General features: G+C 47.4%; 1 protein-coding gene across 6 annotated transcripts in view; it reads right to left on the reverse strand.

Moving 5' to 3' along the window:
- tweek (transmembrane protein KIAA1109 homolog tweek) overlaps positions 1-22494 on the reverse strand; it is a 647796-nt gene that overhangs the window by 281607 nt on the left and 343695 nt on the right. For all 6 annotated transcript variants that reach the window (XR_008613545.1, XR_008613544.1, XM_050182732.3 and 3 more), the window contains exon 34: positions 12457-12804. Coding sequence is in view for 4 of the 6 variants with exons in the window: in XM_050182732.3 (XP_050038689.2) it covers positions 12457-12804 (348 nt within the window). In the remaining 2 variants the exon portion in view is untranslated. The remainder of the gene's footprint in view (positions 1-12456; positions 12805-22494) is intronic.

A 22494-nucleotide genomic window follows, 5' to 3' on the forward strand; every position in this document is an offset into this window, starting at 1 on the left:
AAATTTGAGACTTGAATATCGCAAGCTATGTGGTGCTGAAGGGGTGTCTACTGGTCTTGCAATGCATATATGCACCCTGTCTGTTTATAAATTTTACTTAAAAATAACATCTGCAAGTTCAACACGCGAAGTTATTTATGATGCTCCTCTAAACACTTAACATTCCCTTGTTGTGAGACATAGCATTTTACATGGAAGAAATACCTTGATATTTGGTGTCAACATTATGAATCCATGTTAGAAGGACACTGCCCAGCGAAACTTTCATCATAATACTTATCACTCTGATGAGTTATTTTAATCAAATGTGGCAACTGTATTAAGGCCTAAATGAAAGAGATAGGCGTGCGTTTTGTATGAAAAGGTTTGGCACTACCCCCCCCCCCCCCCCTTTCACCGTTCTCTGAAATAAGCACCCAGAAACGCATTGGCTTGTTAACATGACGGCGCATCGTGCATAGTATATATATACTTCACGAATACCATAACAGCAATCACATGAAAGAAAATTTCAATCAAATCAATCAATCAAAGCAATCAAATGCAAGCGATGAAATGTGTCATAGTGACCCTCAGTAGCTTTTATCGATGATATGGCACACCCCTCCCGCAACGGAAGCAACCGACTGTCGTTATGCCGAGGCGCGCATTGTTCGCGCAGTTCACTACAACTTCGAATTGAAACCATGAAGTAGCTCTTTACAGCTCCAATTGCAATGCCTACAGCATAATCGAGGCACTACAGCGCAGCTTAGGCTGCGCTGAAATGGAAAATGCAAACACATTCTGCCTCAACATGTCTCGATCCCGCGTTGTTTAATTACACAGACTAAAAACTATATGCCTCGTCAGTGCATAAAAGACAATCTGGCGTACCCGCCTCTTAAATAAGACACCACAAGTCTCACATGAACACTTGACCTTCACAGGGGAACAATGATATCTTAAATATGTGCAACACTACTAATGAATGGGCCTTTGGCTTCTTGCTGGCTGCAGCGAACCGGTCCAAAACGTATATTTCACTCAAATATTTGGCCGGAGCAGCCTGTGTCAGTTCTCCTAACAGATTCATCATGTCTGTTTCTCGAGCAAGAAGGCCCAGTAAATTGCTCAAGTGAGTTGAACGTGTAGCACGGAAAGGGAATAAATATTGGTACATTCCTTTCTGTGTACTGCAAACAGCTGTAAACCTCATTCAGCTTTGCTTCAAGTTACCGCCATTTAAATTGAACTGGTGAAGAACGGCCTAATTTTGAGAACCAGTTAAAAACGGAAGTGGTGCTGGCTGAATCTAAACTGCAGTGGTAGTTAAGTCCTCGTGTTACTTCCAAGGGTTTCTGAGAAGAAATAGAAAAATTCGATATTATACCGTGAACTATTCGTCATGAGCAAACATGTTTTAGCGGATTCAAATCAAGATAAAAGTTGCAGAAGTCATATATATATCAGCGTTTCATTGTGTCACGCATATTGCACCATGGTGGGTATGGAATCTTAACTAGATTCTTATGTGCTGTGGTTTTTCATCTATGCTTTTATTATTCACGAGAGCTACCACCGGAAAGTGTAGATCCGCGCATGAAAAACCCGTAATGGGCTGGTCTGAGTTCCCTCGGCTGGCACTATAGCGTTGCCTTCGAGAAATGTATTGTCGTCTAGGAAATAAGCTCCTTGATTACATTTTCCCGAACGAAGACATCGTAATATATATATTTGAGAGGCCCGTCATAAATATACAAGCATTGGGAACGAGAGCAAACAAACGGAAACGCTGCAGAAGGCGTCCGGATACTGCCCAAACTGCAGCAGATGACAGGCGCGAGTCCATGCCCTGACGTCACGCGAGCGGCGCTCGCAGCGCCCCTCTAGGTGGTTCTCGGGGCTAATTAGGCCTAACTTGCACTTTCCGCGCCTTCCACGCTGCCGCCCGCCACCGCGCTCACACACACCTTCCACACACTGCGGACAGATGTTATCACAGCCCGTGTCTTCTGCCACCATGCCCAGGGGGCATGGTGATGGAAATGCAGAGACAGCAAAGCAGTGCCAGCTTCTGTTGCCAAGGGGGCTGGTGGCACAGCCACGGCCACACTCTTTGTGGGCCGGGCCAATGCCAGAGTCTGCTGCGGCATCGCCCCTAGTGCGCTGCGCATCAGCATAACCTGCGGTATGAAGAAATTACACACGTTTTTGTGCTTCCTGAAATGGGCTGTTCTCTTTTACTTTAAGTGTGAGGATATCTTAGGCTGTGTGTACACCAGAGAGCAGGCTGTGTGTCCACCATCAAAGTTCAAACAGTGAAGCATGGCACTACAGTTGTCAGAGTTGTGTTTGTACTCGCCGCATTTTGCACAGGTCAGTCGCCTCGGCAGCTTTGTGAGCCATGGCCAACTCTTTGGCACTTGAAACATTTAGGCGGGTTCGGGGTGTAAGCTTGTATCCATGTCTTTGAGTACCCTGTTTCGAGGGAGTCTGGCAGTATACTGGATGCAAAGGTGAGCATGAGGGGTTTGTTAGGTATTTCTTTGTACTCATGTTTTACCTTTATTCTTTGGACTTTGATGACGTTCTGGTCCTTCCAGGTATTGAGCTCTTCTACGGTCGAATTTAGGAGATCATAAGCTAACATGACTTCTCAGACTGTATCCATGGAGCGGTGTGGAGTCACTGTGATTAGGAATTACCGAATACCACAAGGTTAGGGAGCTTTTCATGTTGTTGTATGTTGCGGACCTCGAGCAAAAGGTCACCACTCACCATTTTGTTAACAGTGTATCCAGGCCCTAATGTGTCAGTGGGGCATTTTGCAACAATGAAAGGTGATAGTGTTCTCACAGTTTTTTCAAGATACGGACTGCGGACGGCATGCAAATGAGGGAAAATTTCTTTCTGCTGAACAAAACATGTAAAGGTTTTATCGGTACGCCTTCTTTTAGAAAGAGGGCAAAAAGAAGTGGGTGAAACAATGCTGTAGCTGTAAAACTTATTTTGGTTTCAGCAGCTGTGCCAGCTGCCAAATCACCAAGCCCAACAAGGGGACGCTGCGAGACCCGAAGGAAACGCAGACACCAGCTGTACTTAGCTGCTATAACCTAATGTACTAGGGTTATTCAAAAAGTAAGGGCTGTTCCTTACCAACCAAAACCTTGAATTCTTCTCCTTGGTTTGGGGAGCGGTGTGAGGACGCGTGCTGTCATGGAGAAGGAGAATTTCACTGTTTCCTGCGTCGTTGATTTTCGATCGCACATCTCAATTTGGTGAGCATTTCGCAGTATACGTCAGCCGTAACTGTGGTCTCACGTTTCATGAGATCAACCAAGAGAACGCCCCTTTCGTCCAAGAAAACGGTAGCCATGACTTTCTGACTCAAGTAAGGAGATTGCTTGAATGTTTTTGGTTTTAGTGAAAAGGAGTGGTGCCGCTGCATTGATTGTTGTTTTGTTTCTGCAGTGGCGTAGGATATCCGAGTCTCATTGCCTGTAACATTGTGCAAAAACAATTCATCTCCGTCTTGTTGGTAGCGGTCCAAGAACACTCGTCCACTTGACTTTCTTTGCTGTTTAAGTTGGCTGGCAAGCATTTCTGGCACCCACCTTGCAAACACTTTGCAATATCCAAGCTTTTCAGTTACGATCACGTAAATTGTAGTGCGTCTGACAAAAGGAAGTTTATCAGCCAGACCACTAACTATCAGCCGTCAATCAAATTGCAATTCCCAGTCCACCTGTCAAACAGTTTCATTGAACTGGATGCTGCGCCTGCCACTCCTCTCTTCATCGTGCACAATTGTGTAGCCATAGTTGAAGCCTCAACACCATTTTATGAACTTTCTTTCACTCATCACTGTAGGCCCTGTAGGCACAACTCCCCATAAATTTGAGAAGAATGATGATCCTTTTGCATGCGAAAATCAAATTAAAGCTCGCACTACACAACAGGTGGGAGCAACAATTTTCGCGGACATTCTTGCGTGCATTCCCCGACAAGCAGACGAATACTAGGCCAAAATAAAGACTTCATTACCTTCGCAAAGAACTAACAGATGCTGCCGCACAAATAAAGTTTTATTCTGATGTGTAAATATTGTTGCAGAAAGAAAGCAGGCCCACAAGCGTAAAATAATCTATACTTACAACTGGTGTATATGGCGTTCAGGCAACTGCCAGATTTCATCTTCCTCTAGTCCAACTCAACTTCTTCTTTCCCTTCACCGTGACATCACCCTCCCGGCGGGGTAGCTCCGTCCCGGTGCAAGTTATAGAGCCTCACTTAATGGGGGGACATAGGGCTTGAGCCTGGCGACGTGAACAACATTGCTGGTGACGTTGGGAGGCATTGAAGGCTGACCGACTGGGGTGATCTCGCATGTCACGTCAGACAGTTGGCCTAAGATCTGGTACAGACCAGAATAACGGGAAAGTAGTTTTTCCGACAAGCCGACACGGTGTGAGGGCATCCAGAGAAGGAAAAGGGAACTAGGTGAAAAATGGTGGTCTCAGTGCTGAAGGTCGTAGCGTCGCTTTTGAGAAGCTTGCAAGACTGTGAGGCGATGACGGGTGAAATCTCAGGCCTGGGCGGCTAAGTCAATAGCATCATGAACGTAACCAGTGCTGGGTGATTGTACTGTGGAAGGTAGCAACTTGTCAAAGGGCAAGGTGAGGTCACGGCCATACAAAAGGTAAAATGGTGAAAATCCGGCAGTGTCGTAATGGGACGAGTTGTATGCGAAAGTGATGTATGGTAAAGCGACGTCCCACTCACAGTGATCGTCGGAAACGTACATGGCCAGCATTTCAGTTAGTGTGCGGTTGAGTCGCTCTGTGACGCCATTCATTTGAGTGTGGTACGCGGTAGAAATCTGGTGTTCTGCAGAACAGAAGCAGAGCAGATCATCGACGACCTTCAATAGAAAGTAGCGGCCGCGATCAGTCAGCAACTGGCGAGGGGCTCTGTGGTGCAGGATGACGTCGTATAGTAAGAAGTCGGCGACATCTGTAGCGCAGCTGGTTGGCAGCGCTCATCAATCAGTCATCATCAATCATCATCAGTTATCATCAACCAACGCTCATCAATCAGCGCACAGCACTCCATTTGTTTCCTTCGATGGAAATTGGAAAGGGGCCAAAAAGGTCGAGGCCCACACGGAAGAAGGGCTCTGTAGGGATATCAATTGGTTGAAGCAAACCAGCGGGAGGCATAGCAGGCGTCTTCCGGTGCTGATAGAGGTTGCAAGAAGCTACATAACAGCACACAGAGCGATAAATGCTGGGCCAGAAGAAGCGACACCGCAGGCGGTCGTAAGTACGAGTGATGCCCACATGTCCAGCAGTAGGAGCGTCGTGAAGTTGCTGGAGTACGGCCAGTCGAAGGTGCTTGGGAACGACTAGGAGGTGCATCGGGCCATCAGGACGAACGCTACGACGGTATAAAGATCCATCAGGCAAGGTGAACATCCGGAGGGACGGGTCATTGGGCAAGGAGCTTAGGCATTCCATAAGTGGTCGAAGAACAGGATCTTGGTGCTGCTCATCGCCAATATGGAGGAAGCTGGAGAGGGATAGAACACTGATGTCCGAGTCTGCATCAGTATCGTCCGGTTGATCCACGGGATTGCAGGACAGGCAGTCAGCATCTTTATGCAGGCGCTCTGACTTATACATAATATAAAATGTATATTCTTGATTTTGGCTTCTAGCGCGAAGTGAAATACGGACACAAAAAGGAGCAGACAGGACGTGCGCTAACTCTCAACTAAATTTTTATTAAAACGAAGAACATATATATAGGTGATTGCAAAAACCGTAGCATAAGAACATGACAAGGTAAAAAGCATCAGTTAAACATATCAGGGAGTATGGAAGTCAAAGAACAAAAATTACTTCAGATTAGTACACGTATTGCGAAGGTACTGAAATTCGCAGTCTAACAGAGACAACGAAGCATGACTGACGCAAGTGTCTCCTAATCTTTTTATGTGGAATGCCTCGATAATTTCCCGCGTGGTTTGGCATCTGTGTCTAGAAAGAATTTTTGTGTCTTCAAAGAAGGGTTTGCAACCACAATCGAAACAATGTGCCGCTAAATGTGATGCATTAGGGTTGTTTAGTGAATGTTTGTGTTCTTTCAGTCTAATGTTAATGCACCTGCCACTCTGTCCAATGTAAGCTTTCCCACACTCGAGTGGAATTTGACAAACTATACCCGTGTTGGACATTGTACAGAGTGGCAGGTGCACTGAAAAGGTATGGTCGAAATTTCGCGACCACCCATACGAGCGCGAGACATTCTCTCTCAGTAATGGAGTAATTTTGCTCGGGCATGGAAAGAAGGCGGCTAGCGTAAGCGATGACACGGTCTTGGCCTTGTTGACCCTGAGCGAGGACAGCGCCAATGCCATGACCACTCGCGTCGGTTCGTACTTCAGTGGGCGCAGAAGGGTCAAAGTGTGACAGAATCGGGGAAGTTGTAAGCCGATCAATCAGGGTAGAGAAGGCTTTCTCCTGCAGTGGTCCCCATGAGAAAGGGACGTCTTTCTTAAGAAGGTCAGTGAGAGGGTGAGCGATGTCGGCAAAATTTTTCACAAATCGCCGGAAATAAGAGCATAAACCCAGAAAACTACGGACGTCATTTGTTGAACAAGGTACAGGAAACTTTTGCACAGCATGAACTTTCTGTGGATCAGGTTGGACTCCGGCGGCATTTACGAGATGGCCAAGCATGTTAATTTGACGGCAACCAAAATGGCATTTGGAGGAGTTTAGCTGAAGGCCAGTCCTGCGAAACAAGGAGAGTTTGGTTGTGAGGCGCCGCAGGTGGCTCTCAAAGTTCGGCGAAAACACAATCACATCGCCGAGGTAACAGAGGCAGCCACGCAAGATAGAGTCCATCATGCGCTCGAATGTAGCTGGCACATTGCATAATCCAAAGGGCATGACTTTAATTTGGTACAGACCGTCCGACGTGACGAAGGCAGTTTTCTCGTGGTCCATCTCATCGACGCTAATCTGCCAATAGCCGGAGCGGAGGTCAATTGATGAAAAGTATTGGGATCCGTGAAGGCAGTCAAGAGCGTCATCAATGCGAGGCAGGGGATAAACATCCTTCTTTGTTATCCTGTTGAGGTGACGGTAGTCAACGCAGAAGCACCCCGAGTTGTCTTTTTTCTTTACTAAGATAACCAGTGATGCCCATGGGCTACTGGAAGGTTCAATGATGTCCTTGTCCATCATCCAGTCTACCTCTTTCTGTATGATGGCCCTTTCTGTTGCGGAGACACGATATGGCCGCCTTTGAATGGCGTCTGGCGTCACCAGTGCTGATGCGATGCGTGACAACAGATGTCTGGCCAAGTGTACGGTTGTCCAAATCAAAGATGTCCCGATAAGATGACAGGAGGTGATGAAGAGCTGTTGTTTGCTCGGAAGGAAGGTCAGGAGCGATCATTTTAGAAACATCGTCCGCAGGCGTCGAGTACAAAGGAGTGGGTGACAAAGGTCTGTTGGTACTGAGGAAGGATTCAGAGGTCAAAGAAGAAACCTGAAATTCTTCCAAAGGAGTGATATGTGCTATGGTGATACCATGTGGCAGCACATGTGATGAAAAACCAAAACTGAGGATGGGCACGTGAGCGCAGTTTTCGCGGATCCGGATTAAGGTGCTGGGTAGGGCAATATTGTGTGACAAAACCACGTCAGTAAGCGGCGACACGACGTACTCGCCATCTGGTACGGGAGGAAAGGGCATCAGGAGGACATTGTAGCCACCTGTGGAGACAGCCTTGCAAACTCAGCAGAACATAAGCGGTGTGAAGCACAAGTGGTTGCATCGGCAGGAAGTGGCAGATCCAACTGTACAACACCTGCGGAGCAGTCAATTTGGGCATAGTGTTTCGAAAGGAAGTCGAGGCCATGCGGACAGGTCAAGGACGATAAATAGAACAACGGTATAATGGCCCCCAATGGTCACATGTGCTGTGCACATTCCAAGGACAGGTGAAGTACTCCCATTGGCAACTCACACAATGCACAGTACGGCAGGTGTCAGAACCTTTTTGAGCCTTCGGCGGGGAGCAGTGCTCTTAACTGAAAGCTGCGATCCTGTATCAATGAGAGATCTAACAGGAACGGTATCAACTTCAATGTCCAGTAGGTTTCCACATGTAGGCAGGGACAACAGAAGATTTGTGGGCCGAGTCGGAGTTGCAGCTCCACCTCCGGGAGCTGCACCGCCTAGTTTCCCGAAGCGAAGCGACTGGTTGCAGAAGGGGACAAAGAGCAGTGAACAAGAGGCGAACGGGACCTACGACCTTGCGGAGACGGGGAGCGGCTGGATCTTGGTGGAGCACTGTCAGCGTTGATGTTCCTAGTTGGCGTATAGGGCGAGAAAGTACGATTGTCCGGTACTTGGCGGTAGTGACTCGGAGACGACCACAGAGGAGGCGACGACCAGTGGTTGCGGCAATGACGGGCAATGTGTCCAATACCGGAACAATTAAAACAGATGGGTTTATCATCCGCTGTGCAGAAGTCAGCTGGGTTGCAACGAAGTGGCGGAAATTAAAGCTTTGCATCTGGGAGTGAGCGGCCGGAGAAATCTGGTAGGTGTTTGTATGGCAGACCGAGCAGAGAGATGGAATGCCCAAACTTGCTATTTCCTCCCGAACGACCGCTTGTATAATGGAGATAGCGGGCACGCTTTCCCGACAGTCAGAACGAACTGAAGCCGAAGCCATGGCCTCAAGCTCACGGCGAACGATGCACGTGATATCTTCTGGTCCTGTGGGCTGTACAAACCGCGATGGATCTTCGCAAGAAGATGTCGTGGCGGTATTGGGCAATTGGTCAAAAGTTTGCGCGACGCAGTGGCCCTTCGCTTGTTCGAAGTGCCGGCACTCCTTTATAATTGCATCCACAGTGGCACAATCCTTACACATCAGGAGATTGAAGGCATCGTCTGCGATACCTTTCAGTAGGTGACCAATCTTGTCTGCCTCGGTCATGTTGTTATCAGCCTTGCGACAGAGGGCCAGCACATCTTCCATGTACACGACATAGGATTCTGTGGACGTCTGAGCGCGGCACACAAGTTCTTTTTTTGCTGCCAGCTCACGACCGACAGGTCTGCCAAACAGGTCTCGCATTTTTTCTTTGCAGACATCCCAGCTCGTTAGGTCAGCTTCATGTGTGTCGTACCATTGCTTTGCAGTTCCTCTCAGATAAAATATCACGTTTGCTAGCATCATTGTTGGATCCCACCTGTTGTTGTTGCACACTCGCTTGTACATCGTAAGCCAGTCCTGGACGTTGGCGTTGTCTGTGCCAAAAAATGCCCCCGGGTCCCGCGGATGAGTGAGGATGACCGTTGGCATGGACTGTTGAGGTGTTGTCACTTGTGTCAGTTGATTTGCATTCTGGCGGCAGGTAGATGACGTCCGCTGCGAAGTTCCGTGATTGTACCCCGCACCTTCCACCAAAATGTAATGGGAAGAAAGCAGGCCAACGAGTGTGAAATAATGTACATTTACAACTGGTGTATATGGCGTTCAGGCAACTGCCAGACTTCGACTTCCTCTAGTCCAATTCAACTTCTTCCTTCCCTTCACCGTAACAATATTTAAATATAAGCAAACAGCCCTTACTTTTTGAGTAACCCTCGTAATACCCAAGACTGGATATATTACACAAGGTTAACCCTTGCCGCCAGGAAATTTGTAAGAAGTGGATACAAGAAAGGGAAAGATGAAAAATTGAGAGAGAAAGAAAAAAAAATGCTTGAAGAGGGGGATATGCAGCAGAACTGACAGTTGGGCGAGTTGGTAGGAATTCATAGCGAAATATTTAGCGCGCACAATCGACAAGGACACACGTGTGTCCCCCTTCACTGTGTCCTTGTAGATTGTGCACACTAAATATTTCACTATGAAGGGGGACATGAAAAGGTGACTGCTCATTTCCTCCAGGTGGGTCAGTCTGGAGGAGCCATCTATGTGACGCAGAGGCCAAAGAGGTGTTGCCTCCGTTGAGGGGCCTTAGAGGTCCGAACAGCTGGAATCAGCTCAACCTTCAGGATTCCCCTTTCCCCAGACGAGGCTAAGCCACACATGGCCAGGCACGGGAGGGTCCAGCCCCCATGTGCTCGGGCCCGTGCCAAACACCTGCTGACGCAGATGCCCCTGTGGCACTGGGTGACCAGTACATGCAGTCAAATATAGTGTGCTTTCTACTGCTATAAAAATATGAATTATAACTTCAATCCATACTCAAGTTTGCTGAAGTTCAAGTTAAGTTTACACGTGTACTCAATATCTTGTGAAATAAAGATAACAGCATCGCTTTGGCTGGATGACATGCGATGGCAGTATTCCGGGCTGCATGATGGAAATGAATACAAATTTTTATTGTTATCATTTAAGCATGTCTCTGTGACACAGACTAGGGAAAAAGGAATGAGGATCAATAAAAACAGCAGGTGGAAATTATCATAGTGTTTTTTGAGACTTGTAGCATTGAAGTGAACAACTGAGTAGGCTGAGCTTGAAAACAGCAATGATAATTCGTCTGAGTCGACGTAAGCCATATTGGATTAAAGAAGGAAGTGCTATTATGCTTGGTTAGCATAAACACTCAGATCGGCCTCATCTTGAATGCGAAAAACCTTGCTGCCAGGGTTCTTTCTTACCTTGATCAGGCATTTCATAGGAATTGATAGCGAGTTTCCTTCTTCAGGGACAGAGCCTTCACAAACAGCGTTTTCTGTTTACCTGTAGGTTGACACAAATCGGCTTTGATTCTGTTCTTTGAAAGCCTAGTTTGAAGACAACTCTTCTGCGCCTTACTTCTGCCTTCTCGATGTGAACCTTGGTATTTGTGGTTCAAGTAGATGACACACAGTGGTCAATGTTGACACAGTCCCTCGATAGTGGGCAGTCAATATTACTTCCAACAGCCTGAAGTATTACACAGTCTACACTTTGAATGCAGGGCACACCCTTTAGTTCAACTTTATTTTTGCATGAGTATTGCTCTAGCTCTTTCTTTTCCAAGGCTGCATTTCATATTGCCAGTGTGGTGTTTGCACTTTGCTGTTTCTTGCTTTCAGACTTCCTCTACAGCTCCTATACAGTTTCCCTTAAGGAAGCTAGGCTCACTTGGAATTCATCAAATCCTTTCCTACAGGCCCCAACAGTCATTTCAGGTTCAGATGATATCTTCGATTTTACACTCGCAAGGAGTTGTTTAATGGCAACGTCCAGTTCTTCTAGCAAGACACTTTCAAGTGCATCAGGACACTTTGCAAGTTCGGAATTTGTGAGCATGATGCATTCATGCTTTTATAGATTTAGCATTTATACAAAATGAACTTGCTGCACAGAATGCTGCTAGCAATGGAGTGTGACAAGACGTACTGCATCGACAAGCTAGGTGCAATACACCTTTTAGCCTACTCGTGGCAGCGGGTGGATTCTGTCACATTCGAGAACTTTATCAGTCAAGCAAAGTTCGTTGTGCGCATGAGCAATGGCAAAAACGAAGAGGGTGCCAACGACTGCAACAGCCTGCTCACTAAGGTGTTGGAGTGTCAAGGTAATGTCAAGGCTCGGCAGTTTGAATTGTTCTGTGACCTAGACAGCAATGTGGCAACATCTCTTGACTTATCAGACAGCGAGATTGTTACCGATGTTGTGCCTCGTACAGTTGAAGATGATGAGAACGACAATGATGATGTCGAAGTGGATGATCCAGGTCCATCTCTGACAGCAGTTGCTCACGCCGTGGTTGTGATGAGAGCATTTGCCGAGAAGAAAGGCACATGGCGAGGTTGGCCCGAGGTCTCTCCAAATTTGAGGATGCTGTTGTCACTGCAAGCCCTCCACGGCGGCAACTGAAACTGACTGACTTTTGGTCTAATGCTTCGTAATAAAGCAAGCTGTGTACTGTGAAAATTACTACTCATAACTTTTTCTTCACTTCTGAAAGGTAAGTTGTGGCTAATTTGTGGTTCTTGGTTAAGGTGTATAACCGGTTAGCACGTATTTTTCCCACATCCCCGCCAACTACGCATGAATGAAGTTTTACTGTAATACCTTCAATGAGCACTACAGTTCTATGTACACTTGCAGAAGCGCTTTTACTTTGTTGAATTATTGCCAATGTCATAGTGCACCCGAAATAATCATATTTCCATTGTTCTCACTTACAAGCTTCTCAAATGAGCCAAAATCCAATTGATAATTGCTGTATGAAATAATGCAAATAAGCCTTTCGTTGCCAAATAGACTACACGAGAGCACTTATATTTTACTTGGTTTAGAAGTGATAAAAATATTGAAAACCCAATTCAATATTCGAAGCCCTTTTCTTTTTTAATATCCATATTAGAAAATTTCACTATTCACATACCCTTACTAATAAATGCATCTACATATTCAATATTCACACGGTCTCATGTCCTCACCAGGGTTCTCTCTTCCATGGGTGGCCGCTGAGCTGTGCGCCCCGGAGCACTGCGGCGTAGTTCCTGTAGAGTGGTGGATAGCTGCTTGCTTGAGCGAGTGACCATGCTGTGAAGCACCACGGGGTGTTGCGGTATGTCGATGTGCACGGCCCCAACCGACATCAGGGCTGCATGCCGTGCTGTGGGACCCCAGCCACGACTACAGCCCAGCGCTTGTGATGTACCAACAGCCATGGTAACCACCATTTGGTGGTTTGGAGGCTGGCCCTCCAGCAGGACCACACTCGCTGGTCCAAGGCGACCGGTTGCAGATGACTCACTCTGGTGACTTCCGTCACGAAGCGTTTCCTGCCAGAAATCATGTCTAGAGATATAGTTTGGCAATTTCAACAAGCGAAACTATTAGCGTTACATGAAAGCAAAAATTAAAACAATGCAGAATCACAAAAATTGGGAGACTAGCAAATTTCTGACAAACAATCAAGTTCTTAAGTGACTTCTGCGCAACACTGCCCCAATGCCCAATTGTGCTGCGCTATGGCGCCCCAGCAAAATGGACGAATGCAATCTCCATACTCATGGTCTGTTTGGGCAAAAACAGCGGCATGTGTTTTACATTCTCACTGGTCTACATTGCCCTCAGAAAAAAGGGAGAGGGAAAGCAGTGGCCCGCGCGATGTTCAAAAGTGACTTCCGTGTGATGCTACCCCTATGCCCAAATTGCATTGCGCTATGGTGCCACAGCGAAATGGACGAACGCAATCCCCACACCTTGGTCTATTTCGGTTGGAACAGCAGCAAGTATTTTACAGTCCCGCTCCTCCACAGTGCCTTCGAAGAAAAGAGAGGTAAAGTGGCGGCTTTTTTAAAGTGACTTCTGCATGATGCTGCACTCTGGTGCCGCAGCAAAATGGACAAACGTAATCCCCACACTCCTGGTTTGTTTGGGCAGGAACAGCAGCAAGTGTTTTATGGTCCTGCTGTGCCTTCGGACAAAAGAGAGAGGGAAAGCAACGACCCACGCACACGTGCAGTTCCAACGTGAATTTTGTGCGATGCTTCACTACGGTGCTGTAGCGAAATGGAGGAACACAATTCGCATAACGTCCTGTCAGAAAGGAGTTCTGACTTGTCGCCCAAAATGAGTGTACAGCCCCTGCAGTGACCTAGAAGACATTAAATTAGCTAGTAAGCAGTGTTGCCTTGAGACGGTTCAGCGGTTTTTCATGGTGTACTATCACGCCCACAGGTAGACCAGAAAACGGCGCCTGTGAACTGCTGCATGGAACCCGGTATCGACGATTCCTCCCAAGGGCTCGCACAGGTGTCTGCACAACATAGCAGAGTGGCCTCTAGGATTGATAGTGGCCTTTGTCCTTGTACCCATGCTTCTTTGACGATGCAAAAGTCACGAGCAGCATGGCATTTGTTAAGATTATGCGTCTATTGATGGCTTTCAGCTGTGCCACAGTCCTTGAAATCTGCAACTTTTGTCCAGTATGAAGCTTATCTTGCCCAGTAGAGCGAGTAAGCATGGTAGAAAGAAGGCAGGATCAACTATACCTCATTGCTGCTGTAATCTGAAGACTCCTTATTATCTGCACTTTTGTGTATGCATTCTGAGGGTGCCACCATACAGTCACTGAAGTACATGTGTTTAGCACCTGCTACATTTAATTTCTATGTTTGCTGAATAATTAGGGTCTAGATAAGGCGAAGAGAGACAAGAATGCATGACACTCGCTGCAGTGAGTGTCGTGCATTCTTATTGCCTACAAGCACAGAGAACACCAGAGGCAACCTGCCACACCTAGGAAATAAAACGCAGCGATTTTAAACATTTGGACTGAGGGAGCTTCACTGAGAGGGTAATAACAAACAGCCACACCATGATTAAAGCACAGCCTAACATCCACATGCACTATTTGATCCAAGCATGCAGCTTATATAAAGCTGAATGCAGTCAATAGTTGAGGCTTTACTTAACAGACTCAGAAAACAGCAGTAAAAGAAACAATATAAAACATATTGACATGAATACAGCAGAGTGCCATTAATTTGACTTCGGTTAATTCAATCCCAGCCAAAGACACCCATGCATTTCTATGGGCTCAAACTTAACTTTCATTCTGTTGATCCAAATACTGGCCTTCGCTGGATAGTACAACCTTGACCAGTCCGCGCACAGACGCCTGACCCCTATGGTGACCCCAACAGCTACCATTTCAGTGGCAGCATCTGTCTTGGCAGAGATTAGGAGTCATTGAATGCATTGAACACACGTCATCCCTAATCGAAAATGCCTATTTTCGGCCTGCCCTAGCAGGATTTTCAAGGAATAAATGCAACTCACCAGGTCTGATTACAGTATCTGCCCAATTCTAACATGTACCTTATTTTTTTCAGAAATATTGAGCCGAAAATTGCCTACGCAGTAATCGGACACAAAACCAAAACCACCTTTGCAGCATACATATATGCTTTACTGCATAACACAAATACACTGCATGAAGTTGACTTTAAAAAACTTTGTGGCGGATCTGACTTTAGGCAACTGGTCGCCAACGTGCTACACATACTAAACCCTTGCCCATTTTTTTTGCTAAAAAATTTGTTGCGCATCAGATTTCTACTTGCAATTGTTCAAGTCATCGTTATGTCCTCCAACACATTATGCACATGGCAATGAACACTGAACTAAGGAATTATCAGATGCAATTAAGTAAACATGGTTATCTCGGATCCTAAATCTGGAAAATCTACTACAGTCTATGCCAATTACAATAGATCCAATCTGCATACAACACACTTTTGGATATAACAGACCATTCCTTTCACTTAGTTTGGCCTGCCTATACTATCAATGCGACAAATTCCGCTTTTAACGGACTATCAGCTACAACGGACAAATTTTTTTTGCAAACTTTGTTTTAAAGCAAAGATGAAAGGCATGTGCTTCAGGCACACAGACAACACCTCGCTCGAGGATAGAGCTTGTGCACTCGGTGCCTGATGCTCGAGCAACAGACCTGCCTGTTTATCCTTCTGGCTTTGTAATTAAACTGTGTTACATATTTGGTGGAGGTTGCTAGGATTTCCACAAGTCTGGCAGTCCCTAGTCGGAAGTTGAAGTTGCTGACCATTATGCCTGATGACGCAAGCCAAACACTACCGTCAGCATGGCCTGCCCTTCTATGTTCTGGCTCACTGCGTCAATGGTATCTAGCCATCTTCAACGGCACCTCCACCAAATATGTAACATGGTTTAATTACAAAGCCAAAAGGATATAAACAGGCAGATCTGCTGGTCGAGCATCAGGCACCAAGTGCACGACCTCTATCCTCGTGCGAGGTGTTGACGAAGCACCTGAAGCACACGCCTGCCTGGCAGGGCATGGGAGCGGCTGCACGGCACCAGACGGACGTAAAGGCAGCGATTTGTGGCGTTGACAATCAAGAGAGCACGAAACAAACTTTTGTACAATAAATGTACATGCCGCACCAGTAGTAGCGGTGGCAAATTTGTTCGTACGTCTTGAAGACTCTGGCGTGGCCACATTGCGGATCGTTGTGGAAAGAGGTGCACATTTGTGACCTTAAGCTGCGGGGAATCCCCAGAAGCCACCGACGGCCTTCAGGAGCGTAATTGCGTCGGTGGAGCAGCTGGTCACGAATGGCGAAATGAACTGCTTGGCATCGGAGGGTTCGGGATGCAGGGATGGTCAATGATCCAGATAGATAGGCAAAAAGAGAGGTGATCCACGGGTCACGACGTTGTGCGGTGGCAAAGGAGTCCATGTCGAGAGATGACACGGAGTGTGCGGAAGTTGTTCCGCAGGCCGAGTCTAGAGGTAAAGGTGAACGAGACAGGGCATCTGCGTCTGAGTGTGTGCGTCTGCTGTGGCATACGACGCAAATATCGTACTCCTGGATACGTAGTGCCCAACGAGCTAGGCGGCCAGTGGGATCTTTTAAGTTGGCAAGACAACAAAGCGCGTGGTGATCTGTGACCAAGTCGAATGGGCGCCCGTACAGGTATGGTCGGAATTTGCCAAGTGCCCATACTAATGTCAAGCACTCTTTTTGGGTCACACTGTAATTTGCCTCAGGCTTCGTCAGCGTGCAGCTCGCATAGGTGACTACGTATTCGGGGTAGCCGGGCTTTCGTTGGGCGAGGACGGCGCCGAGACCGACCCCGCTGGCATCTGTATGTACCTCAGTTGCAGCTGACGGGTCGAAATGGCGAAGAATAGGTGGGGAGGTGAGAAGATGACGCAGCGTAGCAAAGGCGGAGTCACATGCAGGGGACCAGGAGGAGAGGGCGGCGTCACCGCGTAGAAGCTGAGTCAATGGAGCCATGATCGATGCGAAATTCCGAACAAAGCGCTGGAAATATGAGCATAGGCCCACAAAGCTTCGAAGTTCTTTGATGGTCTGAGGCCTCGGAAACTCTGCATCTGCTCGAAGTTTTGCAGGATCGGGTAGAACGCCATGCTTGGACACAGCGTGGCCTAAAATGGTGAGCTCTCATGCAGCAAAGCGACACTTCTTGAGGTTGAGTTGGAGGCCAGCATTCATTAGACAGGTCGAAACATGTCTGAGGCGGAGCAGGTGAGTAGGAAAATCAGCCGAGAAAACCACGACATTGTCGAGGTAACACAGACATATAGACCACTTGACGCCATGTAGCGTGTTGTCCATGAGTCGTTCAAAGGTGGCAGGGGCATTACAAAGCCCGAAAGGTATCACATTAAATTCGTATAAGCCGTCAGGCGTATTTTCTGGCTATCGGCCGCAGCCATCGGGACCTGCCAGTACCCTGAACGCAAATCAAGGGACGAGAAGAATTCTGCTCCCTGAAGACTGTCGAGGGCGTCGTCGATGCGCGGCAAAGGATAGACATCTTTGCGCATTACCTTATTTAACCAACGGTAGTCGACGCAAAAGCGAATAGACGCGTCCTTCTTGCGAACAAGAACAACAGGAGATGCCCAGGGACTGTGCGAAGGTTGAATAACGTCACGGCACAGCATATATTCGACTTTGGTCGTAATGACACGACATACGCTCTTCGGCAGAGACGCGATATGGTCGTTGACGTAATGGCTGATGTGAACCGGTGTCAATGTAGTGCTGCACTTCTGACGTGCGGCCCAGGTGAGGTTGTGAAACGTCGAATGAACTTCTAAACTGGTGCAGGAGATCAAGAAGGTCGGCGCCTTCGGCAGGTGTGAGGGTATCGGTAATGGAACTCGAGAACGCATCCCTAGATGCTCCTCAAGCGTGGAAATCGAAGAGGGTTGGCCGGAGTCGACATCAAAAGAGTCTCCAGGGATGTCAACCAAAGACGAAGAGTCGAGAAGTTCCACAACGCCAAGGCACTCACCAACGAGCAACGTAATAGGTGCACAGAGGGGATTGTAAAAGTATATTGCTGCAGCTGCCAGCCATGTCAAGCGTTGCGCAAGGTAGTGGGAGAGATTTACGGCTCATGAAGACGTCGGACGGTGTGAAGAGGACCGTTTCATCAGTGATGGCATCGCAAGAGACGGGTACGAGGGTGAAGGAGCCAGGTGGAAGCAGCAGCTCGTTGGTGCATGAGAAGGCACGCCTGTCGTTGCTGCTGACTCATTTTGGCGCGATCTTTACTGAACAACCGGGTTGCACCTCCCTTGTGCAACATTGGATCGACACAGGCATTGCACTGCCATGAAAATGCAATCCTCGCCCCGTTAGTGTGGCCAAGAGGAAGGCAATCGACCAGGCATTGGATGAGCTTATTGAGACTGGTATTGTCCAACGCTCAAACAGACCCTGGGGTTTACCAGTGGTAATGGTCCCCAAAAGAGACAGCTCTTATTGACTCTGTGTGGGATACCGTCGGCTGAACGAGGTAACGAGAAAACATGCTTGTCCTATGCCTAACGTGGACTCAATCGTTCAAACTTTCAGGCAGTGTTCTACTTTTGCAGGGACCTTGCAGTAGCAGACTTTGCTGACTTCCAAAATATCGGAGTGGCTATGCTCAAAACATGGTCCAGACTGAAGGCCCTTCACTAACAGCAGGTGGTGGAGGGTAGTGTTGCACATCAATGAGCAGAATCCAGTCCTAGTTTCTCGCGCTGTGCTAAACATGCTCTCACACTCTGCGTAGCTATGCAGTATCACGAGTAAATCCAGCATCACCTTAGCAACTCGGTGAAACAAGTTTTCCATCAGTTTCTCATTTTTCCAACCACAGACCACTGCACATCCCACCTTTCTTCATTCAGAATGCCCTCTGGAAGACTGTACACCTGTAGTGTGGCAAACTCAGCTTCGAGAGCAAGAAACGAAGACTCGAGAGCGATGCCTCTGAAATAAATTTCAGGTTGGCCACCTCCGCATTCTTCAGAGTTGCATCCACATCCACATCCACCACACTTTGCCTCGTCACATTTCGTAAACATTTTCTCTAGAAGAGGCCCAACGTGGTCACTGACACTAAGGGGTAGGTTGCGTTCGACGAGGGAGCCCATTAACAGGCACTCCGCACGTATGACACTGTCTTTGCAGTTGTTCCGGAAAAAGTTCACTATGTTGTCCTGCTGCTCAGCGGTGCAAACGTAGCTTTGATGCTTTGCCGTGGAAACGCACAGTTTCAAGTCGCCTTTGCCACCGTGAGACAGGCTGACATCGCATTCACACATTGTACAAAATGCAAAATGTTCTCCTTTTCTTGATGCCAAAAAGCATGAAAATTCATAAGTATAAGATCACAAAAACTTATGCAAATGCCTTTTCTTGGGTTTTGATAGTGCCATGGCATCAAGCACACGAGGATTCTAACTTTACACGGTAAACCACACACACACGGCCTAGCCAACAATAATCATACACACAAGCAGCAGCAACAATGCACAATGGAGGAAGGTGTGCATAAAATGCAAGAGCCACACTGGTTCTGGCTTTGGTCGGCTTACAAGGCACCATAGTAGGCTGCTTAGTCAATAATACCAATGGTGCTAGTGCAGCAGTTGTTGGTGATGCTGACGATTACGATGTGGCTGTAGATTCCACGGTGCTGGTTTCACAAAAACCATTATTGCGTGAACAGACACCACTTTTCGGGAGATATAAAACAGTGATCGTACAATCGGAAAGTTCAGTAAAAAATTGGGAGTCTCCCAGGCGAATCAGGAGGGTTGGCAGGTATAGTGATGCATGCTACTTCACTACCCTGGATGCTAGCCGCGGCTACCTGCAGGTTCAGATGGAGCTGGCTGATGTGGAGAAAACTGCGTTCACCTCTCACCGTGGCCTTTACCAGTATACCCGTATGCCATTTGGCTCCTCTCGAGCTGCAGCTACGTTCCAGAGATTGATTGACCGCATTCTGGGGGATGCTAAGCGGCGCTATGCGCTGGCATACCTCGATGATATTGTCATCTTCTCTCGAACATTCGAGGAGCACCTCCGCCACCTGGAGGATGTCCTCGAAAGGTTGCATGCCGCCGAGTTGACTCAAAACCCGAAGAAAGCGCAAATAGCTGAGACTCGCATTTCCCGATTGGGCTTTACGATCGACAGTGGTCACGTTCTGCCATGCGCGATGAGAAGGTGCGAGCTATCCTCTAATACCCAATGCCAGCGAACATTCAGGGCCTTAGGCACTTTTTGGGAATGGTGAACTACTACAGACAGTTCATCCCAAATTCTGCCGCTCTGTAAGCGCCCTTGAACGCACAGTTCTAAAAGTCGGCACAATGGGGCTGGGGTCCTGAGCAGGAGGGTGCCTTTCATGCTCTATCCTGAGCTCTAGTGGACACAGCCAAACGGAAGCTGCCCAAACTGAAGCTTACCGCTTGTGTCGTTTTTGTGTTCTCTTCCGCTGTCCCTGTCTTTATTTGTGATCAATATGATATGCAGTAAACACCAACTAGGCCAAACTGACGTTCTTCTGAAGCATATATCTCCTCTGCTAAAGGCCACACGTGCTGGCAGTACTTCTCTTGGGCACAGAATGGTTTGGTGCCATATGACTCCTCCCAGTCAAAGATTGTAAAACGACGAGTAGCGAAGCTATGCTTAAGTCAGCTCTCCACAAGTTGTGTGTGCACAGGATGCAGCTTGCCTTTGACAATCAGATTTCCCGTCTTAAGATGGCAGGGTTCCCTGACTCGATAGTAACGCCAGTGGTGGAAACCCTCCTGCAGAAGGTAAAAGGATCTAGGAGCAAAGCAAGGGTGAGGACAACTACTAAGGCCGTAAGACCTGAAGTGGTACCATATATTCACAGGGTCACTCACAACCTCAGGGTGTCTACCAAGTTGACATTTCCAAATTCCCTGTGTTTTCCAGGTTTTACCTGAGCACCATTGCGAAATTCCCTGAATGAGCCAGAACTTCGTTTTATGTCAAGACAGGCTGACACCATGTTGCTCGATGCTGTCACTCTCTAGTAAGCATGTTGAAACAAAAAAATGACTTAATCCAGTTTAGATAGTAAGGAGTAATATCTATGTTATTTAAAGAGAAAACAGAAAGAACAGCGAAAAAATATGGTAAAGCTCATTCCAAATTGAGTCGAACATTTTCAAATACGAATGAAAAGGAAATGCATACATAAGTAAACATTTTTGAATATGAGCTATGTATATCATCTAATAGCAAGCTCATTGGTATGAGGCCTGAACTTTGTCACAACTAAGATTCTCTCTCAGCAGCTGGAAAGTCAATCTCAACTGTCCTGACATACTCTCAGCCCGTACACAACATCCCAGTGTTGGGTTTCACTGCTTTAAAGAGCTTATTTTGGTTTGAATGAGGGGCACTTGGGTCTCGGCGTCAGCAAACACTTTGTTTCTTGAGCTCAAGCTCCTTCAATGTGGTGGCGGCACGCTTCCTTACTCGTTAATTCCTCAGTGCATTGGTCCTTTCTTTTCTCATCTTCCTTCCGCCACGCGTTCACCCCATGGATCAACTGACCCATGGATCATGGGTCAGTTGTACAGTCAACGTCCAATTTTTCTGACTCCCTAGGGGCCGCGAAAACATTCGAAAAATTGGCCAGTTGGAAAAAATAAATGCATGTCATTTACTGCCCTTAGGGGCTCAAACCGCCACTGGCACATTCGAAAACGCTTGAAGGCCTGTCGGTACACGTACTAGGCATATCGGTGCTCGTACTGTGACAGGCAATACCGGGTGCATGCGTGTATACTTAAGGAATACATACTGTGACCCGTGGCAATAGCCCCTTCTCACTGCAATACTTTTGCGTATGGTTCGCCAAGCAACATTTCTGTACAAAGGCGAAGCTGACTTTCGGGAACCGCCATTATGCAACGCACCGTGCTTTCCAAGCTTCTCAGTCAATCGCGAGGACCACATAGGCGGAGTCTATGCCATTGCTGACAGCAGCGAATTCTTTCAATAAAAAATGAATGCATGTCTTTAACTGCCATTAAGGGCTAAGATTGCCACAGGCACGCCCGAAAAATTTCTTAAGGCCTGCAGTACACTTATTAGACATATCGGTGCTCGTACTGTGACAGGAGACGGGGGTGCACGCCTGTATAATTAAGGAATGCATACTGTGTCCCGTGACAATTGCCCCTTCCTACGCTTGTTATTCTTCGCCGCGTAGCACTGCTGTATTAAGGCAAAGCCAACTTTCGGAGACTGGCATTGCGCAACGCGCTGTGCTCTGCGAGCTTTGAAGCCAATTGCGAGGACTACAAAGGCGGAGTCGGTGCCACTGCTGACAGCGGCGAATTCTTTCAGTGAAAAACACAGCACAGCACGGCAAGAAGCTTAATAGCGAACGTAGAAGCAGCTAGACCTAACGTTGCCGCGGTGGTGGCTACGGCTGCCAGCGGATCTGCGTGCGAGAGTGCCGGTTCGAGGCGGCGAGATAATCAAAATGGCGGCGATAGTGGCATGATTAATGCCATTTCAGATCGGCAGTCAGTGCAATATACATTGACTATATGGAGTACGTGGTGGTGCCGCAAAGTCGTGCGAATTATCGGGCATGTTCGAAAAATCGGGAGTCTG

Source organism: Dermacentor andersoni, chromosome 4 (genome assembly GCF_023375885.2).
Source record: "Dermacentor andersoni chromosome 4, qqDerAnde1_hic_scaffold, whole genome shotgun sequence".
Classification (NCBI taxonomy): Eukaryota; Metazoa; Arthropoda; class Arachnida; order Ixodida; family Ixodidae; genus Dermacentor; species Dermacentor andersoni.